Genomic DNA, 22,328 nt, shown 5'->3' on the forward strand with positions numbered 1-22,328 from the left:
TGACTGGAAATTGAAAAGAAAAGTAGAAAAATGCTTTTGTGTTTAAAAAATCTCTTGACCTTTTTTCCCTTTTATTTCACAGAAAACACAACTGATAAACATGTGACTGTAAAATTTGTCCAGGACACATCGAAGTTCTGGTATAAACCAGATATTTCAAGAGAACAAGGTATATTAACTGATAAATGTTCTGGCATATCCATTCACAGAAAGACTAGCTGGTGAATTCTCCTTAAATATTTTTGATGCATAACTGATGTATGAAAGAGATACCAGAAATACAGAATGTAGAAGGGCCACAGACATCATCACTTAATTTCTTCTGTCCAAAAGCTGAATTTGAGAGTGGAAGGCAGTCAAGTAATCCTTAAAAAATACTCAGTTGATCAAATAAATTGTTTGCCTAACTGACAACTACTAAGTAATTTAAATCTGCCTGTGGTAGCTGCTTCAAATGTACTTTACTGAAAAGCTCCAGGTTTTAGAATGACAGATATGTATGATGCAATACCAAACAACTGCTGCTCTCAGAAACCCTTTGAGTACAAGTGTGCTGCTCTGGCATGATCTTGGCTATGTGTGTTTCCCTGCACAGATAATAGGTTGAGAGATGCTAAATATCAGAGAACAATTCATTAGCTAGAAGTCATCATAAAAACATCCTCATCTACCAGTCGTTCTGTAGCCTGAATTTCATTGTCCCCTGCAAGTGTCATACATTATTTCTTCAAGGTTACTAACACTCCCATGGAACAACATCTTTATGATGTACAGTACATATATGGTATGTCTATATATAGATGTATTATTAAATGAGATGGAGAAAACTTTTAACGTGTGTGAAAATGTATACATCTGCACTTAGAGCTTGTCCCTGCACAGTGCATAAATAAAGCATGCTGGGTGCTTTGCAAATGCAATTGGTCTGATGGTCCTTGTGTCTGTATTGTAATATTCAGCTATACTGAATTATATTTAATGAGTTATGGCAGGATTTTAAACTGGGATTCTTAAAATGTGGTTGTCAAAATGGAAAAATGACAAATTAGTTCTGCATTGGGAAGGAAGTTCACACTAAACCAAAATAGCCTTCAGCTATTGGCAAATGATGAATCACTGTGTCTGTCTAGTTCATAGTTTCTCAGTGGTGAGGATGCCTTTTATAATGTAGTGGTAAATACGAACCCACGAGAATAAAGATCATAGAAAAAAGATCATTAATTCATCTTTGTATGGTGTTTTACTGGTCCATTCACTCCAGTCCCCTTCCCCACTCCCCACCCATAATGAGAACTTAGTCTTTCAATGTACAAAAAAAATTTCCTGACTTGATGTGCATCCAGAGAGGGGAGTAGATTATAAAGGAAATGTAAACCCAGCTGCTTGAACAAATGAAATTATTCCCAATCTTTTAGTATGCCTTTTTTCACCCTACCAAGTAAAATTCCTTTTAAAAAGTGATCTGAGGGTGTTGCTGAGGAGGAGGGGGATCACTTGTTCTTTTTCCTGTCCTTAATGGACTGTTCCTGTGACAAATGATTACTGTCACCCTGTGGATTTAGAAGTGTTACATGAATACTGCTGAATTGCAGGTTTTTATATATTCATCCTCCTCCTTTCAACATGTGACAGTTTATTGTGAAAGTAGCTGCTTCATCATCTGACAGATTAATAGAACAGAATATATACGCATTTGCTTTACTCACTTAAAACAGGAGAGACAATTATGTCTACATTTTCCTGATTTTCTGTTACTATTCTTCTTTGTGGGGAAAAAAAAAAAAGTGTGTGTTTATGATGTAATCATTGCTCAGGCCTTGCAAAATACGGCTTCATGCCCCATATGCATAATTTTCATGTTCTGTATATAGACAGTTAAGGACTCCAGGGTCAAATTTGGGCTTTTTTCCCGAGATTCTTTGAAGGCTTGCCGATTGTTAGAAATTCTGGAAACAAACACAAGTACTTGCAAAAATTTTAAGGAGGAAGAATAAAAAGCAAAGCACTAAGGATTTCTTAAGATCAATCATTAGATTAATCTTTTTGTCTTTTTTCAAAATGAGTTTTAAGATTTTTGGCTACTAGATTGCAAAGTCTGCCATAGACTCATGCAAAGCAAGAGCAGTTTTCCTACAAATGGTTCCTTCTGGGGAGGACTTCATATCACACTTCCAGAAGAAATCACAGAATATAGATGTAAAATATTTCAATGCTTGGACAGTCAAAGAGCAAATACTTAACATCTCTTCCCTTGCTTTAAAACTGGTAAGGGAGTGAGACTACTTGCAGGGACAGAAACTTGGTGGTGGATGAAAACGGATCTGCCCTGCCTGTTGAAGCTGCGTAGGAAAAGAAAAACAGTGCTGACTAGTCAGCCTGGGAATTAGAGAGCGCTGTGCTCTCTGTCATGCTTCTATCAAGTTGAGAAAATGTAAGCAGGAATCAACTTGCTTTTGCATTGGTTGTAGAAATCCTGCTGGGACCTGCATGTCCTTCTCAATTTAAAAATCAGTTGGGATCTGTACCTGAAATAAGTGTCTGTATGGTTTGCACAAGATGTTTTCCACTCAGATCCCTCAAATATGCATGACTGTATTCTGTTTTACAGCAATGGAGACGGAGAAAAGGATCTTATTTCCTTTAGTCTCCTCTTAATTATAGATCTGCACTTCTGTACTTATTGGGTGTGTGCATTGTTCTGGAACTGTTTTTCTCTTTTTCCTGGAATCCTTTGCAGCCATTGCTGTTCTCAAGGACAAAGAACCTGGGTCATTCATTGTTCGAGACAGTCATTCCTTCCGGGGAGCCTATGGGCTAGCAATGAAAGTTGCTACACCACCTCCTTCTGTGCTACAGTTAAACAAGAAAGGTACTGTATGCCTTCTATCTTTTATGTAACAAGCCATGCTTAGTAGGAAGTCCTTATTACTCAGTAATAGCCTGGAAGAATATCCCCTCTTCTAGTAAGTGTAACTTGAATTACAGGCTCCATTTGGTACCTTGTTAAATGAGACTGGTTAAGATGTCTGTTGTGCTTTACAGTTTCACCATGGCTTGTAAGTGTATGTTCATTGTGGCTCTGCATGTATTTATTGTACATTATCAACCTACTGGAAGACAAATGCCATCTCAGTAATGGGTCCTCCCTAACAATCAGAAATCTTCATTTGATCCACATTCTACCATGTAAAACTTTCACTTGACTGGAAGGTTGAATATTGTTAACCCCAAGGTTTTGTTTTGAAACAATTCTACATTAGATACAAATCTGAGGAGGTTCCCTGAGGAAAGATTGTAGTTGTTTAAAAGAAGTGATGAAATAAACTTGCTCTCTCAGCTCCAGTGCCTCATTGTATAACTTGTGCCCGATAGTTTTGAAAGATGAAATGAGAAGAACATATCAAAAGCATTAATCAGTGTATGGAAACTCAGCAGCCTTAGTATCTGTAGTGTTCTTGGCTCAATTTGTGTTACTGTAAGGATCATGGGATGATTTTCATTGCTGCTATCTTCATTTTACAAGGCTTATTATGTTTCATTAGTACATGCTGCCTAGTGATGTAGCCACTGAGATCACAGGAAAACAGTGATTCTTAGTGTCTATGGAAGTGTGGTTTTGTCTGGGGTTTGTTGGTTAGTTAGCTGTTGATGGTGGATTTTTTTAAGATTTCCTGCTTGCTCTGGAACAAGGTTAGCAGCACACCTCTCTTAAAATTTTAAATTCTGTACACTTAATCTAGTATCTTGAGACAATTTCTAATAAAATTTTGCTGTATGATCCTTCTTTTTATTGCTAAGAAACATCAGCAGAACCACTTCAATGTCATATTTAACAAAGACACCAGGTGTGCACTAGGATGGTGATAGCAACATCATGAAAGCAAATGGAAGGTGGCTGTAGGTGTTCTTAGTAACCTTTTTCTTTCATCAAACCAGTGAAGTCCAGATAGACATGAAAGTTCAAACTGTAGTAGCCTTTAAGAGCCCGTTTATGTAGTTGTACCACAGGCAGGTAGTAGTAAGAGAAAATTTTAGTTGAGACTCTAGCATTCTTCCACTTCTCACTCTGTGATATTTAGCTTTTTCAGTTCCCACTGTTTCATCCCAGAAGGCCCAGATTTGTTCAGTTTCTTGCAGGGTGTCTTGTTCAAGGCTTCCCCTTCCCACATACCCTTGGAGTAATTTATTTTTAATACTGTGAGACCATAACAGCAGACAGTAAGCTATTTGAAAAGGTAATCTTTGCAGTATTTGCTTGCATAGAAGTTTCTGCTGTCCAGATTAATGTGTTCATCTGTATTAGCCTGAAAGTCCACCCTTGATGTCATGTGTTTCCTGGACTGTGGCTTATAGATCGGAGTCAAAGGGAGCATTTGTGTTTGTGGCTCTTTGTTAAGGTTTGAATGGCTTGATAGCTTTGTCCCATTGCTATGAAATAACCCTTTAATTTCTTGGAGAGAGATTCAGTTTGTAGTCAGGTGTGAAGTACTGTGAACCAGTCTTTCAAGAAATAATGTTGTCTTAATTATATGTGTGCATATATATGTTTGTGTTTAAAAGACTGCTAAATCTCAAGGGAATTTTTATATGCCTCTTGGACTTTGAATGTCCTCATTACCTCTAACTTAACAGTTTTGATTTGTCCTAGATTCCTGAGAGATAAAAGCTCTTTAAAAATGTAGTGAAACCTGAGTGTTTCATGTAGTTTTCAGGAGCAAAGACAGGATGAAGCTGCAAACATTTTAAAACTTAAAAATTAACAGAGAGATTTGGCATTGTTACCTTTGTATATCTAAATCTTCTGTTAATATGGAAAAATTATGTGAGCAGAACTGTCACTAGAAATCTGAATATTTTATCATATTTGTACCCCCTTGTCACATTGGATACAAGTTCTTCTAATAAGCATGTGAATCAGAATTTCTAACTGTTCATTTTCCAACTTCCTGTTCCTGTCTGTAGTTGGGCCCATGATTGGATATTTGGATGTCAGTCACCTGTGATTATAAAACCTTTTCCTGTGGTTGTCTAAAGCAAAATACTTGCTTGCTTGTTTTTTGCAAAATGGCCTTTTTATTAGAGCTTGTAACCTTGCAGCAGAGCAGGTCTAATGTATTCTTTGCATGCTGTATATAAAACATTTGGTGGTAATGTGGAAAACTGCTTCATAAAGACCTGCTAATTTGTAATACTGTTGTCTGTTCGTTGCTTCTCTTCATGAGCTTGCTTTTTCTTTTTCAACACAGTTGGAGATTTGTCAAACGAACTTGTAAGGCATTTTCTGATTGAATGCACTCACAAGGGGGTGCGCTTGAAAGGATGCCCAAATGAACCATATTTTGGTAAGTACTGTGCATCACAGGGACACAGAAAATGGAAACAGTTAGCATTTGCTAGAGCTGTTTTATAGACTTGGATGGAGTGCAAATGAGCGAATACTTTGCTCAAGTTCTGATGATTTCTGTAGGAACCCATTCTGAGGTTATAGGAGCCTTGTACACATTTACCTTAAGTATACCTACAGGGCACGCTAGCACAGATGCATGTGACCAACCTTAAAGTGATCAGACCACTACCACTGCAGACAGTGAGCTAGATGGCTGTTATGTTATGGGCCTTAGTGATTCAGGACCTTTGCCTTATTTTGTCCTGTGCTATATTTATACTATATACTAGCTGGCTAAAATGACACAAGGATAGGACATTCACAAAGTACATTACGCTGTGTCAGCCCTACTAATGTCATATGATGAAAGTGCATTACCTGTTAGGGCAAACAGCCAAACACCTACCCAGATGCTCACTCATTTGCCCTCCTCCGTGGGGCAGGAGAAGAAAATAGGATGAGAAAGCTCATGGGTCGAGTTAAAGAGAGGGAGGTTGCTAACCACTTATGCCATGGACAAAAGAGACTCAACTTGGGGAAAATTTAAATATTTTTTTTTTGCCAATTAAAATCGATGTTCAGATAGTGAGAAACAATGACCTTAAGATAACACTTTCCCTTCCCTTTTCCCCACATCAGCTTCTCTGCTTCCCCCCAGACTCCTCACCCTCAATGCAGGCAGTGCAGGAGGGAGTGGGGAGCATATGGTCATTACAGATCAGTTCCTCTCTGCTGCTCCATCCCTCTTTCACTTCTTCCCTGCTGAGGTGTGGGCTGCCATCCTTTGAGGAAAGCAAGTCTGCTCCACCATGCGCTTTTCATGGCTCACACTTCCTTCAGGAAACTTCCATCTGCTCCAGTGTGAGATCCTCTATAGGGTGCAGGATGTCAGCTTGGGTGCCTGGAGCATCTTCCTCTCCTCTTCCTCCCCAGACCGTGGTGTTCCCTCTGCTGTGTCTCACCCTTTGTGTTCCCTTCTTGCTCTGTGTGGCCTTTTCTACCCTACCTTAGATAGGCTTTCCCATTGACATCCCACCCATGGCTCTGTGGTGCTCTGCAGTGGGTTTGCTGGAGCTTGGAGGTGGCTGTGTCCAGCATGGGGCAGCCACAGAGGTCACCTTGCAGTCCTCCCACCTCCTGCTACCAGCCTTGTCACATACACCCAATACACCCATGAAAGGGTCATCTACCATAAAGTGAACAAGTATAAAATGAAAAATCCTCTTTGAAGTAAAGTTGGGTTGAATTTTGTCAGTGTTTGGCATGAGACTTATTTCAAATCAGAATTTTTAGCCCAGGCCTACCTTCATCTTGAAGTACCTGTTTATGGCACATATGTAGCCTTACTAATTTTTGTTTGAGCATCTCCTAATCTTTCAGTGTATACAGCCTTAAACTCCTTCACAAAGTAGGTGGGCAGGCATTCACGCACTTAAATGGATAAGACTAATAGTATCAGTCGGTCTTTGTGTTTCTGTAAGATTCTTGCAGAATTGGGTTATCTTTCCATTTCAAAGAAATTTTTGATGGGCTGTAAAAATGAGGTGTTTTTGTTCAAGTGTGAATTTTCTCAAGCATGTGATTATAACGTTCAATGTTTGTTAGTAAGTGGGATTGAAGGATGGCTTTTTGTACAGACTGACCCATATTGCGTCTTCCTCTCACTCATAGTCTCACATGCTAATGTCAAGGATGACTAATGTTTAGTTATTTTAATTAAGCCAAGTCCAAATGATAAAAGTCACTTTGAATAGAAAAAACAATTTAATAGAGAATGCTACGTACATCACTGCTGCATTGAATGGAGGAATTTTTATTTAGACTATTTTTTATACTTCTAGAAGCACAAAATATAGGTGTGTGTAGACAGAGCACACTAGACAGTGGAGACTAAGTGGCTAAGAGGCAGAAATCCTCGCCTCATCACACATCATTGACCCCTCGCGCTCTTACCATCTTCATAAGATTTTGCTGTATTTAATGTAGCAGAAGTTAAAGAGCATTGAAAGGAATTTACTGAATTCCACATGTTACTGTTTGTCATTTTTGTGCTTTCTCCCTCTGAAGCACAGCCATTTAGCTTAGGATAACCTAAGCAGTGTGTTTAAGCAGGAAAAGGGAGCATATGATTGTGATTAATGAGTTCAAGTACATTCAACTGGGACAGTGCTGGGAAACATGAATACACTAAAGTTGACTGAAGAAGGTCTTGGCTTAGATGCCAAGAGAATTTGTTTTAAGGGGGGAGGGGGGCCTTGATCTATAGAATACTTTAGAACCGACGTAACTGTTAAGCATTCTTGTTGTCTGCCAAGTTAACTGTGCATGTCTTGTTACTCTTCTGACCACAGGGAGTTTGACAGCTCTGGTGTATCAGCATTCCATCACTCCACTGGCATTGCCCTGCAAGCTCCTCATCCCAGACAGAGGTATGCTTGTTACAGTACAGAAGAGATATACACAGCCAAGCTCTGCTTCAAAGTGCCAGTGTCTGGAAGCAGGTGAACATGTCACAAGTCGAGATCTAAGCAAGAGTGCACAGGGAAGGAAGCTGTGTTTTAAAAGTGGTTTTTCAGTACTGCTGATGGCCCTTCTCCAAGATGCAGTTGTGAGCAAGCTAGTACTCTGTGATTCCAGTCATAAACATAGATGCATCATGGTAATCCACACAGCAATCTAGCATGTAGGAAGACAAACTTACTTCTCGGACATGAAATTATGCCCATGTATGGTTAGATGTAACCACTCATTCAGGTCTGAGTGGCAAAACAGCATTAGGGAAAGCAAGTAGGTAAGGAACAGAAGGTTTCCCTGAATGACATTGGCAGGAAGGAAGTAGCAACTTAGACAGGTCCAAATACTATTTAAGTAAAGAATCAAAAAGCTGGTGTTGCATCACGGGAATGTAATTCTAATTTTGGTCATGGTGATTTCATAAACCACTGTAAGACAACAGCAAAACGTAGCTATGCTTGCCCTATAATTGAGATGTCTGTTACTCTCCCACATGAAGTTAACACCAGATATATTATTGAAATGTTAAACATTCTTGTGGTTTTCTACTGAACTCTTTAAATCTTTGTTAAAGGCCATATGTCAGTGTTCAAACATAGCATTTGAATTATGCAAATACATTAATGAAACTACTTTAGCACAAAACACACTATGGTAGATATGACCAGAGATCTCTTTATATAGCAAGCCAGTGTGGTAGGTGAGCTTGTTCTCATTATCCTCCTCACCTGAAATGGAAAGCTCCTTCTGTTCTGGCAGAGATGTAAGACTGAAACATTTGCCTTGTCCTGAATAAACACACCACAGTGAAACTTAATATTTTGGATTTATTTCTGAATCTGATATGATCACGCATTTTAAGGTGATCATCTGTGGTTAATGATTCTGGACACAGTGCCTGGAGCTTATGCATGACTATAAACATATGAATAGTGTCACACACCGTATTACTGCCCTCTTTCTCATTTGAATGTATTCCAAGACAGCATGCACCATGTTAAACACAGCAGTAAGTGAAATCTTTTTACATGCATTTATGTAATTAAAATAATATCCCGATGAACAGTTTTCTCACTAATTTTAACAGAAGACTGACAGGTAAACATTCCACTGCTGTCTTAATAGTTCAGATGCTTGTTTTCTATGTTAAGTATGAAGAAAGAAGGATTATATTGTCATTTTCTGAATCAAAATACAGTTAATTGATTTAATCATAGAAATACAAAGTCTTTGTGCCTGAATTAGTGTAAATTAAATGAGATAATTAAAATTACACTATTTAAAAAATTTTGAGGTTGCGATGAGGGAATATAGCTATTTATTGTTTTAATGTGATGACCTGCGTGTTCCTGCAGCATATGCTATGTACTTAATGTCTTTCACTGTCAGGAAGTAAAGGTCCGAGCATCTCTTGTGCAGTGCTGGGGGCAAAAAACATGATGCAGCACAAAACCCACATGAATGATTATAGTTGCAGATACAAGATTGTTTCATGTTTCTGGCCAAGAGTTGTCCAGTAGATGAGATCACAGTTACAAAAGCTAAACTCATACTTGACCGTGTGCATTGATTTGTCAATTCAAGTCCCAACAAGACATGGACACTGTTTTCTGTTTGCAGATCCCTTGGAGGAGATAGCAGAAACTTCTCCACAAACTGCTGCAAACTCGGCAGCGGAGCTTCTCAAACAGGGTGCAGGTCTGTTAAACTTTTTTCCTTGCATTTGACTGTCACCAAATTTTGTATTTTACAGGCTGGGAGAAGCTGAAACTTAGACTGGACTGAAGGATGTTTAAAGGGAGCAGTTAAATTTAGAGTGCTGTGTAGAAATGTAGAGGTCACTGTGAGGATATGTAACAAGTTCTTTCTGGTTTTTGCAACCAGCTCCTAAGTTCTAGAACCCTGTGTTTGCTTTGCAGTCATGTCTCACATGAGAATATGAGGTACACATAAGTTGGTTCATGCACAGCAATTTTTAAGCGGTGATGTTGCTTTCATAACTGATGAACTCAGAGAAGATATTTTCAACCTGTGATTGCAGAGGTTCACAAACTATATCTGAGGTCTACAAAAGACAACTATGGAAAGTGTTCAGTAGAATTAAATTCTCAGCATAATGGAAAATGCTTACTGTCCCATCAACCTGGAGGAAAAAAAAAAAAAGAAAAGCAAAACATAACCCTGTGCTTCACTTGATGCTGAGTGATCACTTGTTAAGAAATGTCCAGTGTCTTTTCCACTGGTTGTTGTTTGGATTCTCATGCATACTGCAGCACCTATTCTGGCAAGTTAAGTTGTCTTACCGTGAGCTTACTGCTGTGACAGAAGAACCCTGATAAAATTACCTCCAAATGATGTGATGCTGTGCACTCGTACTGTCTGTATTGCCTTCAAATAGAGGTGTTTCTGTGCAGCTGACCCAAAGACAACTAGTGAAATAGCCTGTCTGAAAAAGTGTAGTGGCGTCCTAATGCACCATTATTACTTTGTAGTCTTAAGACTGTCTTTAGCAGAAATGCAGCCACTCTGTCACTCCCCTGTGCCGTGGGCATGCCCAGGGGATCCTGTCCGTGTTCTCCCACAGTCCCTGGCTTTCAAGCTGCTGTGAATTCTCCGCAGGATCTGTCTGTCTACCCAACTTGTCGCATTAGAGCAAGAGAATACACTACATTTGCCACTCTCCTTTGATTTTAGCCTACCACTGGAGCCATAAGTGAATGTGTTGTGACCAAGCATGCCTTTATAAAAATGCTGCCTCATTGCCCTCACCCATTTTAGTGTAATTCAGAAGGGGGTGATTGCCAGGCTGAGCAGCTCTGGAGAGACAGAGTGTTAACTCCTTGCTTGTGCAGCAATCTGCTTTGATTTAAAAATTTGAAGTACCACTGTGAGTGCTGTAATCAAGCAGGAATGTGTGGCTGAGGCAATGGCAAGCCTTTGCAAGGCTGTGCCAGGAGTGAGCATGTGTTGGCCTTTCTGTCTGCCAGTGCTGGTGATGTCTGTTGTGGCCAACAGTGAGAAAATTAAGAATGAATTTTTTGTAAAACTTTTTCTCTTGAAAACTCAGCAAAAGGGTCATGTGTTGTCTTTTGAGAAATGATGGTTTCTCTTTGCTCAGGCAGTGCTTTTCAAAGAAAAAGAAATAATTGTTACTTCAGTTGAGGCAGTAGTCACATAACTCCTTAGAGGGGCTGTCACATCATGGATCATTTGGGGAACTTAGCACATTTGGGTTTTCCCTGTTACATTGTTGGTTTTGGTTTTTAACAAGGGTTTCGAACTGGAGTACATAAATTAACTAGGAGAGATTCCCAGAGGTTTTTTTGCCTTGATAGACCACATCCCACTGATCTTCCATGTATCAGAGTTCCTTCTCCAGTCATGGAGACACTCAGGTTGTGGAGCTCAACACTGAAGTGCAGACCCAAAGTAAATTATTTTGCAACTATCTGAGATTGTGTCAGTACCTGCAGTTTAGTCAAAGCAGATAACACTTCTTCCCTGCCCTACTTTACCCGTCCACCCTTCTCCTACTGCTCAAGTTAAAAAAATGAAGATGTGTTTTCCTGGAATGATCATTTTTTTATAGCTCTCTGAAAAACCTAATAACATTTCTAGTCATTATCTAAATGCAGAGGCTGACCAGAAATCCTTTGTTTTCTAGAGAGTGACAATGGAAGACTAGACAATAAGACTTGATAAGTGGCTTTTGCCCTAGAAGAGGCTTTGATGTATTAACCCTCCTGTTCGGCAGCAAAATCTTTGGCCCCAAATAAAATCCAGTGCTTCATATCTTTTTCCACTAATACAGTCAAGGAACTAAGCATTCTGAATAAAGCACATTCCCAGTCTAAAATCAGCAAGGGTTACTTGAAATGCCCTAGCTGTTGGTGGTAGAATGGATGTGACTACAAAATGCCACCTGTGGAAGATGAGAGCAGCAATAGTGCAAGGCAGCTTCATTGCACAAAAGACACAGGTGTCTTCAATTTGTTTTAGCCTTGAGTATGGTTTCTGGGGGATTGCTGTCATTCAGTGCTCCCATCAGACCATGCACAATGTTCTTAAATGAGAAATCTTTCAGTCTTTCTCATTACCTTTTCTGTAATCTCCTTTTTAAACTGACATTTTTGCACTTTCCAACACTTTCAAAAACGGTTCCATTTATTATTTTTTGTGCTACAGAAGCAAAGGAGTCTACTGTATTTGGTGACTGCTTTTGAACTATCACATTGAGGACAATCTAGTCAAAATGCTTGGCTATTTCATTTAGAGATAAATCCTGAACACAATCTGTTGACGTCAGTTCAGTGTATGGCAGAAGAGGAATGGAAACCCTTTACTTGGATCTCAGAAATAGTGAGGAGTAAGACTGAAACAAGGCAAGCTTCCTGTGGTGGGAAAGGCTCACAGGATAATGGAGAGTTTTAAATCTGTACCAAACATACACAGTAATGATGTGAGGAGAGCTTATGGCTTGGAATGTTATTTACAATTTTGGATAGACATGACAGAAAGCTGTTCAGTGAGGAAGGCCTCTTTGAACTTGCCATTCATCATCTTAAATCCCTCTCTGCATGAATTGTATAGTAATTGATTCAAACAAAGTTTATTGAAACTATGACACCAATGCGCAAATATGTTGGGGAAATTTTACCCTTACTAATCATATAAATAAAATCTCTGGATCCCTTCTTTCACTGACAGAGTCCAGAGCTTGAAGTTACTGGGCTGATCATCATGCTAGAATGAAATTTAGGCTTATGCAGTTTTTAACTGCACAATTGCTTCGTTGTTTCGAAAGTGCCAGTGTCTAGCTGTGTATTTTATGTAGATAGTCATAGGGAGAAAGCTTCAGTCAGTGTACGGAACAGCCATATGAAAAGAGAAGCTATTAGATTTAATTTAATCTTTGCTTTCCTAGTAAGTTTGGAAGCCAAGCTAAACTGCTGAGCAAATTAAATGTATGGTAATTTGCATGTGTCAGCTGCCAGAGTTGTAAATTCTGTCCTGGATACCTACACAAATGTTTTTACCAAAACACAAAGTCTGTTGGTACCAGTGTTTAGCTTCGGATGTGTTTAATCGTTCCTGCATGTGCTGTAGAATAAGACTAAGAGGGCTTTTCTGTTTCAAAAATTATATTAATCTGCTTGTAAATTTGACTTTATGCCACAGTCCCAAAGTATTTGAGCATGTGAATAATTCTATTCATGATGCATGTTTTATTTATATATCATTAATATAGTGTTACACGGCACTGTTACCATGTAGTACTTACTATGTAGTATTACACAGTACTATAGTACTACTACATAATGCTATATAATACTAGTATTTCTTTTCCTAGTGCTTACTGCAGATTTGATATGAGACCAGGTAAAAAAATGATTTTTTTCAGTAGCCCTAGAAACCAATGAACTCTTATTTTATAGAGATACTTCAGAACTTACGACTATGTGTAGAAGAGGAATAGGGCTTTTAAAAGTAAGTGCATGCTGAGCTAAAGAGTAGACCTAAAAGTACCTAAGTCGATAATTTTTCTCAATGCAGAAGCAATTTTTTTCCCCTAAAATTGCTAAACATATAAACCACTATGGAATTAAAGAGAAGTGAGCTTTGCAGTAACCCTCAATTCTTTATGAGGTGAAAATATTCTTGTCTTGCCAAACAAGTGAATGCTTTCCTATATATATAGTTTAAATAACATTTGAAAGTGTAAAATGTGTGTATGCTGCAAAAAAATTGATTTTCTTACTGGCTACTGTAATGGAACTTAAAAGCAAAATATCCCCATTCTTTCCTCTCGGGAATGCCTTTGTTGTAGCGGTACCTATAAGTGGCCTCTCTCTCTGCCTCTGACTTGTATTTATTTAAATTTCAGGATTTGTGGGTAATGGATAAATACAGTCATTGGCTTAAATATAAAGGTACTAAAATGAAATGGACAGCAAAAGGCCTATGACCTCTAAAATTACAGTCTTAAACTATGAAGTAACAGTGGGACGAGGTAAGGAACACTTAGAAGGTTTGGTAGTTTGCTGCCCATCTTCCCTGTTTGCTTTACAAATGTGGAAAATTTACATTTTGTTTGGTTTTGTTCACAAGGTACCTGTTTGTTTACTCTTGGGTAATGTCCTCTCAAAGTCTTTCCCCTCTTTCATTACAGCATGTAACGTGTGGTACCTGAATTCAGTGGAGATGGAGTCTCTCACGGGCTACCAGGCAGTACAGAAAGCCTTGAGCCTGACACTGATGCAAGATCCTTCTCCCATCTCCACCGTTGTCCATTTCAAGGTGTCTGCGCAGGGAATCACATTGACAGATAATCAAAGAAAGTAAGCAAAAGTGGGATGGGAAGAGAATATCCAGCCGTGTCCCCAACAAGCGTTGACTGCTGTTGATTTGATTTTCCTAGTTACGTTCTGCAGTTGCTGCCTCAGAGAATAATAGGATTGTCTAAAGAATGACAGTGATAGTGTCAGCTATCTACAGTACTGGAGAATGAACGTTTTAAGCTATGGACATTACTTCTACATGGCAGTTTTTACCCCTGGAAGGTCACTTTGCTGTGGCATTTTTTGCATTGTTGTTATTTTTTATATAAAAGGAAAGTAATGGCTTTGTCAGCATTTGATATTCAGCCTATTCTGTGAAATATTTTATCTTCACAATATCTTTCACCGGTATCGCTGAACAGAGTTGTCCTAAGCAGACACTGTGCATCTCCACTATTTGAAATAATGCTTTGGATAGCCTGTAAAATACTAAGATAAAAAGTTAATTTATATTTACTTTGTACTGAATGCTATTAAGGCTACCACAAAGTCTTTAGATCTGAAAACTAAGAATAACAATGGAGGAACAACAGGAATTCATTATAGGTTTAAAAAAAAAATGCCAGACTTCTTCATTCCATGGGGTCTGCAAGTGTTTATAGCAGATCAAGGACAAAACCTTTAATCATAATGCCTAGAGGTGCTTATATTTTGAAACCTAATATAATCAAGTTATTCCAAGTTCCAAGAAGTTGCATTTCCCACTGACACAGTATCTAAATGGTCAGCTTTTAGAAAAAATACATTTCATGCTTCTATTTATTTTTCTTAGCTGGAGGCTAAGTTTTCTTTTGGTTCAAAAACTTGATGTTACTATTCTAAACATGTATTTATTTGTTTGGAGCAGTTCAGGTGGCTTTCAAAGTCATTCAGAGCAAAAAGAATGTAGCATCATTATTAAGTTTAGATTAAATATAATTTATATTTCAGATCTGTTTATTGTTTAAAGTTTTAAGCATCTTAACTATTCCTAAAACTTGTTTTATTTCTTCTTATCTAGACTCTTTTTTCGGCGACATTATCCAGTCAGCACTGTTATTTTCTGTGCTTTGGATCCACAGGACAGAAAGTAAGGGAGACAAGCAGTATTTCTAATATGCTTTTGTATTGTTGATCTACAAAAAAAACTAACATAGGTTTCATTTCTATTTCTCCATGCCTTTTTTTTTTTTTTTACCACTTTCTTAATGAACAAGATGGATGAAAGATGGCCTTTCTGCAAAGTAAGTGACACTTGTCTGAGTCTCTCTTAACTGAATATTTTATTACAGTTATCGGTTTCTTAGTGCTCTAAATGTCAGAGATGTAGAAGGGAAAGAGCTGTTCAGAGACAAAAGTCTCTCTGCCCACTTTTAGACTTCATTTACTTCATCTGCACCTCTGCAAGTCAGGGCCTAATTACGTGATGGTGGGATGTCTGCAGCCAGAGCTGCTGTGATTTATTTAGTTTGCAGGTCTGTGATTTGACTAAAGTTTCAGAAATGAAATCAGAGCCATTTGCTACTCAGTTTTGCGTTCCACTTGTCCAGCAAGTGTACTTGTCTGACTTAGACTGATAGCTTTAAAAAAATAATCCCACACATGGCACATAGATGAAAACAATCCTAGTAATACTAGTGTGTGGCATAAATATATAATTACCAGTGGATTGCAGAGTGTTTTCTGTTGAAGGCAAACATTGTTGTCCCCCTTTCACGAAAAGAAAAAAAAAAAAACTAAACAGGGCTTAGACACTGGTTTCTGGAAAGAAACAGAAATAGATGGCTTAAATCCTATTTCCAGTACTCTGTCCACTGAGATGTGTGGCCCTCAAAACCTTTCTTGAGGCAATTCCTGACATGCCACACCATGCCATACCACCCCACCCCACCACCCTATCCCACCCCACCCCCCAAGGTAGATAAGAGAATAGCAATATTGAGTCAGATTAAATACATCCCCAGGGTCAACAGCATGTCTCTCACAGCAAATAGTATAGGATGCAATATAGACAGAGTAGAAGGAAGGGAATGGTTTTCTTTCCTGATTTTGGCCATCATGAGCCCCTCAGGACCTCCTTAGTTGGCTGGTGCATCTGTGCCACTGTTCAGCAGTCACACAGGACCTTGTCCATCAGAACACATGAGGTCTGATTTGTGCTTTTGGTTTCTGTAGTATCTTTTTTGCTTTACCAAATGAGGCATTGGCTGCCCTCTGATATACTGTGATTGTTGCCCTTTCAGAGTATTTGGGTTCGTTGCCAGGAAGCAGGGCAGTGCCACAGACAACGTATGCCACCTATTTGCAGAGCATGATCCAGAGCAACCTGCTAGTGCCATTGTGAACTTTGTATCAAAGGTCATGATCGGATCCCAGAAGAAGATCTGATGCCTTTCCATCCTTGACTGGGAGCTCTTCACTGAAAGAAAGCACTGTGAGAGGGAGAAAGCCTATTCAGCAGCAATGTCTGAACCTTGTCATTCCCAAGAAGGAAAGCAGAGGACAGTCTATCTGCATTGTGTTTGCAAGAGTTCAGCCTCTTCTTTGAAGATTTCTCTGACTTAACAAAGCATTATTTCTTTGTTTTTATATCAAAGGACAAAACAAAAGAAGCTGGGTGCCACCCAAACCCACGTAGCCCATACATGAATGAAGCATAAATGAAAAATTTTTCTCCTGAAGAGTTTGTAATATATTTTCACACGCTGTTTCTCATCATTTATTGGAGCAGAAATACTCACTAGGCTGTGCTGCTTTTTTGTGCAGAAAATGTTTTGTATAACCTCCACAAAGACACTTGCCATAGTTGCATCAAAGGTAGCTATAGGCCTTGTAAACATGCTCTTAAGAGAATGATGGTCTCAGGAAGACTATTTGCTCTTCCCTTCATCTTTATGTGATCAGTGATGGGAACTGAATGGAGAAAGGGGAAGATGTATGTGAAGAGAAGGTTTGTGCAAGTTGTTTTCTGATAAGAAAGGAGTGGCAATGTGGAATATTCAGGGAGACTGCTCTGTATTTAGTGTTAAGAAGGCTGGGCTGTTTTAGTTTGAAAAATTTTAAATAGGGGAAAGGTGGCAGAACAAAAAGTTGTGGAAATCTTTTCTGTATTTGGGTTTTTTTGTATTACTATTTTTTTATACAGAGAACTAAGCAGGGAAGATTCTGTGTTTTAATAATTACAGGATAAAAATGAGGGAAAAGCAAAGAAGAAAATTTTATAATTTATATATTTTTACCTGTGCCAGATTATTTATAGTAGATCTCAGATCTTGATTTGTCATACGGAAATTCTTAAACTAGACCACTGTTGAGCTTTGCCTCTTTAGCGGTGTTTTGCGTAAGTAAAAGTGTGTGTAGCCTGTGCCTTATTATAGTGTCATATTTTGACTTCTGTTTTACAGTGACAAGATACTTCCCATTTTCTGTCTCTGCAGTACTGTTCTGGTGGTACTATTTGTTCCCCTACCTAATACATAATTATATTTGTGTATTCTTTTGGCCCCCTTTTTATTAGAGTATTGGGAATTTTTTTACTTTTTTTAATCTGTAGGAACTATTTTTGGTTTACATTTTTTTAAAATAATTTCTTTAGTCAGGAAAACCAAAAGGGAATGGAATTTATTTTGTTACTGTTCCATTTGTTTCAGAGCATTTATGTCATGATTTCTACAACCATCACACTTGTACATATCTTTATATCTTTCTAAACACATGAGTATTTTAAATGCATAACAGAGTGCTAGTTTACAGATAATTGATATAGTAAGTTACAGTGGAAACCATCATGAGGATAGTAAGCAGCTGTGGTCTACTGTGAAATTCCCATTCACTCCAAAAAGACCAGTACTAGACCCCCTTATCAGAACTGATGGTAATAAAGCAGCTTCAGAGTGACAGTGCTGAATGAAGCTTCATTGCCTCTGTTTCTTTGATGTGTGGCTGTCAACATTATATTAATAACCTGAGGAGTAAAATGACATGCTGAATTCGGCATGCCTATGCACGAGGCACTGGATTAACTAGTAATTATACCCACTTGGAGGATTTAGTCCTTTTATCCGCTTTTACTAAATAATGGTTAAATGGAATGGGAAACTCTCGTTGGGCTGTATGGTAAGAAGGTTCCACCAATTTGAACTACGTTTGTCCTGTATAAATTTGGATCTGTTTTTTATTAACAGCTCTCTTCCTATTTTCTGAAGTATTAGGACCATGAAAACCTTACTCAGTGACCATAGCCAAAGTGTTAACAAATTATTTGTGTAATTGTGAACTTTGTATAAATAACTTTATACTTTTTAAAAGGAAGGGGGTGGGGAAGAGAAGAAGAAAGAAGAAAGATTGGAAGTTTAATGTGTTTGGACGAGGAAGTGGTGTATTACTAGCAGTGGGCATTGGATGTGTGCAGAAGGGTTAAGGAATCCAAAGCGTAGTAGCTACCGTTGAAGCAACAAAGGCAAGTGCCTCTGGTTTGTACCAAATAATTCTGTTCTTCTGACACAGAGGTATCCTACTTAAACGGTGTTTATGTACCATCCAAAAAAGAATGCAGTTCTTACTTTTAGGCGCTTTGATGCTTTTGCAACGTGTGAGGACAAGTTTCCTTTTAATACTCTTTTGATGCACCAAGAACCCAGTTGCTTAATCTAATCAGCTAGTTGGAGCCCAGTGAATTTATTCAGCTGACACGTCAGTTAGATTTAAGTCTCAATTAGATTTAAATCTGATGTGTTGTGAGCATTGAAATGAGTAGGAATTTTTTACTATATTTTTTCACTTCTGTAGATGATACTTAAATTTTAGTGTGTCTTGTTGGACACCAAGTGTTGGCCTTTGGGCTGAAAGTAAAGTGTCTTTTTTTCCCCTACGTATTATCATTTCCATTCAGGGCCTTATTTTTGTATTCCTTGTGCTTTCTCAAGGCCTGCTGAATTCAAGAGCATAAGGAATTGAACGCTGGGCACTCCTGGTGGGGTTTTCTGGGAGTTTAGCTCTACTTGGTAAGTGGGGAAAAAAGAATTTGCCCTGTTTCTAAGGGAGTTTTTCTATTATGCATTCCTTTGGATGGTATATTGCCACGTGCTTTTGCTTTTTAATTGATTAAAAAATGCACAAAGCAAAATATTTCATATGTACCATTGTGTAGTGGATGTAGAAAGATATTCACAAAACTTATGTTCATGGCAAATACAAGACTAAATAGTTAATACAGCACTTTGTTTCAAGATTTTTGATAGATGTGTATATGCAGTTTCATAACTAATGGCAGCAAGTTGACACATGTATTTAGCCAGACTCCTATTAACCTGCTTAGTAAATGTACTACTATAATCGTACAGTGTTAAACTACAAAAATGCTAAAAGCCATGTTTTTAATTAAATGGTTTCCATGTATCCAACAGTATCATTAAAAATTTAATGCTTCCTTCTTGGATTTACCTACTAGTGAAAATTTTTGCCTTTTTCTTGAAACTGTAAAGAAGCATCAAAAGGTCTCCATTATGTAAATGAATGTTCTATAAATTCTTTGTATAGTCATTTTCTTTGCTCTTCAGATATCGCCTCTATTCATATTATAATAAAATTATGAATGTGAAATTTCACAACACAATGTTACAGGGCAGTCTGTTTGGAAAGAAAGTTACCTTCTGGCATTCAAAACCAGCTAATGAGCAAAACCGTCTTTCTGTGCAGTAAGAGTAGGTTTTGTGCTGGAATGGGTTTAGTTTTGTTTCTTAAAGATTTCTTTCAAGAACTTCATATGAGTCTGTGTTAGTGGTTCAAGTCTAGTTAAAGCATATGATTTTTGTGGTTCATTTGCAGTTATAATGGCACAAAAGTGCCTTTTGCCTGCACTTCATATTTCAGTGTATCAAGGAAGAATGTATGGTGTCGCCTTCTTAGAGGTCTGTACCCATTTAACTGTGCCTCCACAGTGACTGCATTGGAAAAACTTCCAGAGCAGCGTGAGGGGGTTGAGAAATCTAACCCCTAGCTAAAATGGCATTCTGAGTACAAAATCGGTGTGTCAGCCACACATTGGAGGTTGAGTTATGTACATGTTTTATCAGGATTATTTCTGAGACTGATAAACTCTGGTATGTCATGCTAATTCCTTTTCTGTGAGGTGTAGGCTGACAGGAATTTTTCATTCAGTGCACTTGACTGTCATTCATCACTATGGCCATCATGAGGTTTATGCATGGGTGTAACATGCGATACAGTTATTAATGAAATTATTAATCTTTTACTGCAATAAGTTATAAAGTGGAACAGATGACAAGGATGCAACAGTAAAATGGGTCTTCTGTGTCAGAGTCCAGTCTCCTGTTAAATTCTCATTCTTGAACTTGGATGTCATTGTGTGCGTGTGTGCTGCTATTGCTTCTCCTTGAAGGCTGCTCTGAGGTCTCTGCTCCACTGGATGAAAATCTGCTTTCAGTATTCATCCTAAATGTATTCACAGCTAGTTTATATGCAGTTGTTCTTATGCCAGCATTGTCTCTTAGCATGAATAACTTTTCTCCCTGATGTATTTATAGCAAGAGATTTGACCCCCTCCTTGTGTCCCTCAGTCTTCCTTTGGCAAGGCTAAGCAAGTCAGCACTCAGCCCTTACATTTTTGTCTTTGAAAGGGTGCAGAGGCCTGTTCTTTTTTACTTTGTCAATTAAATAATTTCTTTGAAGGGACCCTGAAATGAATAGCCAGACTCTTTAAAAGGGTAACAAGCTGCTGCCATGTGATTTTTTTAAATATTTATATTAAAAAACTCTTGGAACAAAAAAAATTAGCCCACCAGATAAACTGCTCCCCTGCTTCTGCTGTTGACACCTAGCACAAGGGTTACAATAGTGTAAACCATCAGGCAATGTGCACAAAGGAAATTATGAGGGCAGATAGCTGAAGAAGTTCTCAAAAGCTCAGTCAGAAACAGGAAGCTTGCAGGAGACAGCAAGTGTGGCAAGTTACCAAGAGGGCAAAGGGGAGCTATTGGGGAATTTTAAGGATCTTGCTGAATAACTGAGAAGGGATTTGCATGACATGGCAAGAGATATCAAACTATTCCCTTCCTTTAAAGACATTTAGTGTCTTGCATAAAGCACAAATGTTTGTATGAATTTCAATGTTTTGATATTTGCGGAATCACAGAGTGGTTGAGGTTGGAAGGGACCTCTGGAAGTCATCTGGTCCAACTCCTCTGTTCAGGCAGGGCCACTTAGAGCCAGTTGCCCAGGCCATGTCCGGATGCCTTTTATGTATCTCCAGGTATGGAGACTCCACAGTCTCCCTGGTCAACCTGTCCCAGTGCTTTACCCTCACAGTAAAAAGCATTTCCTGATGTTCAGAGGGAACCTCCCATGTTTCAGTTTGTGCCCATTGCCTCTGGCTTTGTCACTGGGCACCATGGAAAAGAGCCTGGCTCCATCCTCTTTGCACCCTCCCTTCTGGTATTTATACACATTGATGAGATCTCCCTGATCTTCTCCAGGCTGAACAGTCCCAACTCTCTCAGCCTTTCCTCAAGGGAGAGATGCTCCAGTCCCTTAATCATGTTTGTGGTCCTTCACTGGACTCTCTCCAGTATGTCCGTGTCTCTGTTTTACTGGGGAGCCCAGAACAAGACACAGTACTCCACTTGTGTCTTCACCAGTGCTGGGTAGAGGGGAAGGATCGCCTCCAACCTGCTGACACTACTTGGTCTAACCAAGATAACGGTAGCCTTCTTTGCCACAGGGGCACAAAGCTGCTACAATTTCAACTTGGTGTCCACCAGGACCTCCAGGTCCTATTCTGCCAAACTGCTCTCAAGCTGAGTGGCCCCAGCATATACTGGTGTGGGGTTGTTCCTCACCAGGTGTAGGACTTTGCATTTCTCCTTGCTGAACTTCATTTCTCCAGCCTGTTGAGATTATAATGGACGTTAGAATGCTCCTCTGGGCTATCAGCCACTCCTCCCAGTTTTGTGTCCTCAGCAAGCTTGCTGAGGGTACAGTCTACTCTATCATTCAGGTCATTGAGTTTTTAAACAGGACTGGACCCAGTATGGATCCTTGGGGTAGATTGCTAGTTACCAGCCTCTGAGTAGACCTTGCACCTCTGATCAGCA

General features: G+C 38.8%; 1 protein-coding gene across 4 annotated transcripts in view; it reads left to right on the forward strand.

Moving 5' to 3' along the window:
- TNS3 (tensin 3) overlaps positions 1-19,672 on the forward strand; it is a 200,180-nt gene extending 180,508 nt beyond the window's left edge. For all 4 annotated transcript variants that reach the window (XM_026841769.1, XM_026841770.1, XM_026841767.1 and 1 more), the window contains 9 exons: positions 83-169; positions 2,738-2,869; positions 5,247-5,342; positions 7,738-7,815; positions 9,521-9,598; positions 14,070-14,238; positions 15,239-15,307; positions 15,435-15,461; positions 16,461-19,672. In XM_026841769.1, the coding sequence (XP_026697570.1) occupies positions 83-169; positions 2,738-2,869; positions 5,247-5,342; positions 7,738-7,815; positions 9,521-9,598; positions 14,070-14,238; positions 15,239-15,307; positions 15,435-15,461; positions 16,461-16,605 (881 nt within the window). In that variant the 3' untranslated portion in view covers positions 16,606-19,672. The remainder of the gene's footprint in view (positions 1-82; positions 170-2,737; positions 2,870-5,246; positions 5,343-7,737; positions 7,816-9,520; positions 9,599-14,069; positions 14,239-15,238; positions 15,308-15,434; positions 15,462-16,460) is intronic.
- Positions 19,673-22,328: the final 2,656 nt, after the last annotated feature.

The sequence above is a fragment of the Athene cunicularia genome (assembly GCF_003259725.1).
Source record: "Athene cunicularia isolate RWA chromosome 2 unlocalized genomic scaffold, athCun1 chr2_part1, whole genome shotgun sequence".
Lineage (NCBI taxonomy): Eukaryota > Metazoa > Chordata > Aves > Strigiformes > Strigidae > Athene > Athene cunicularia.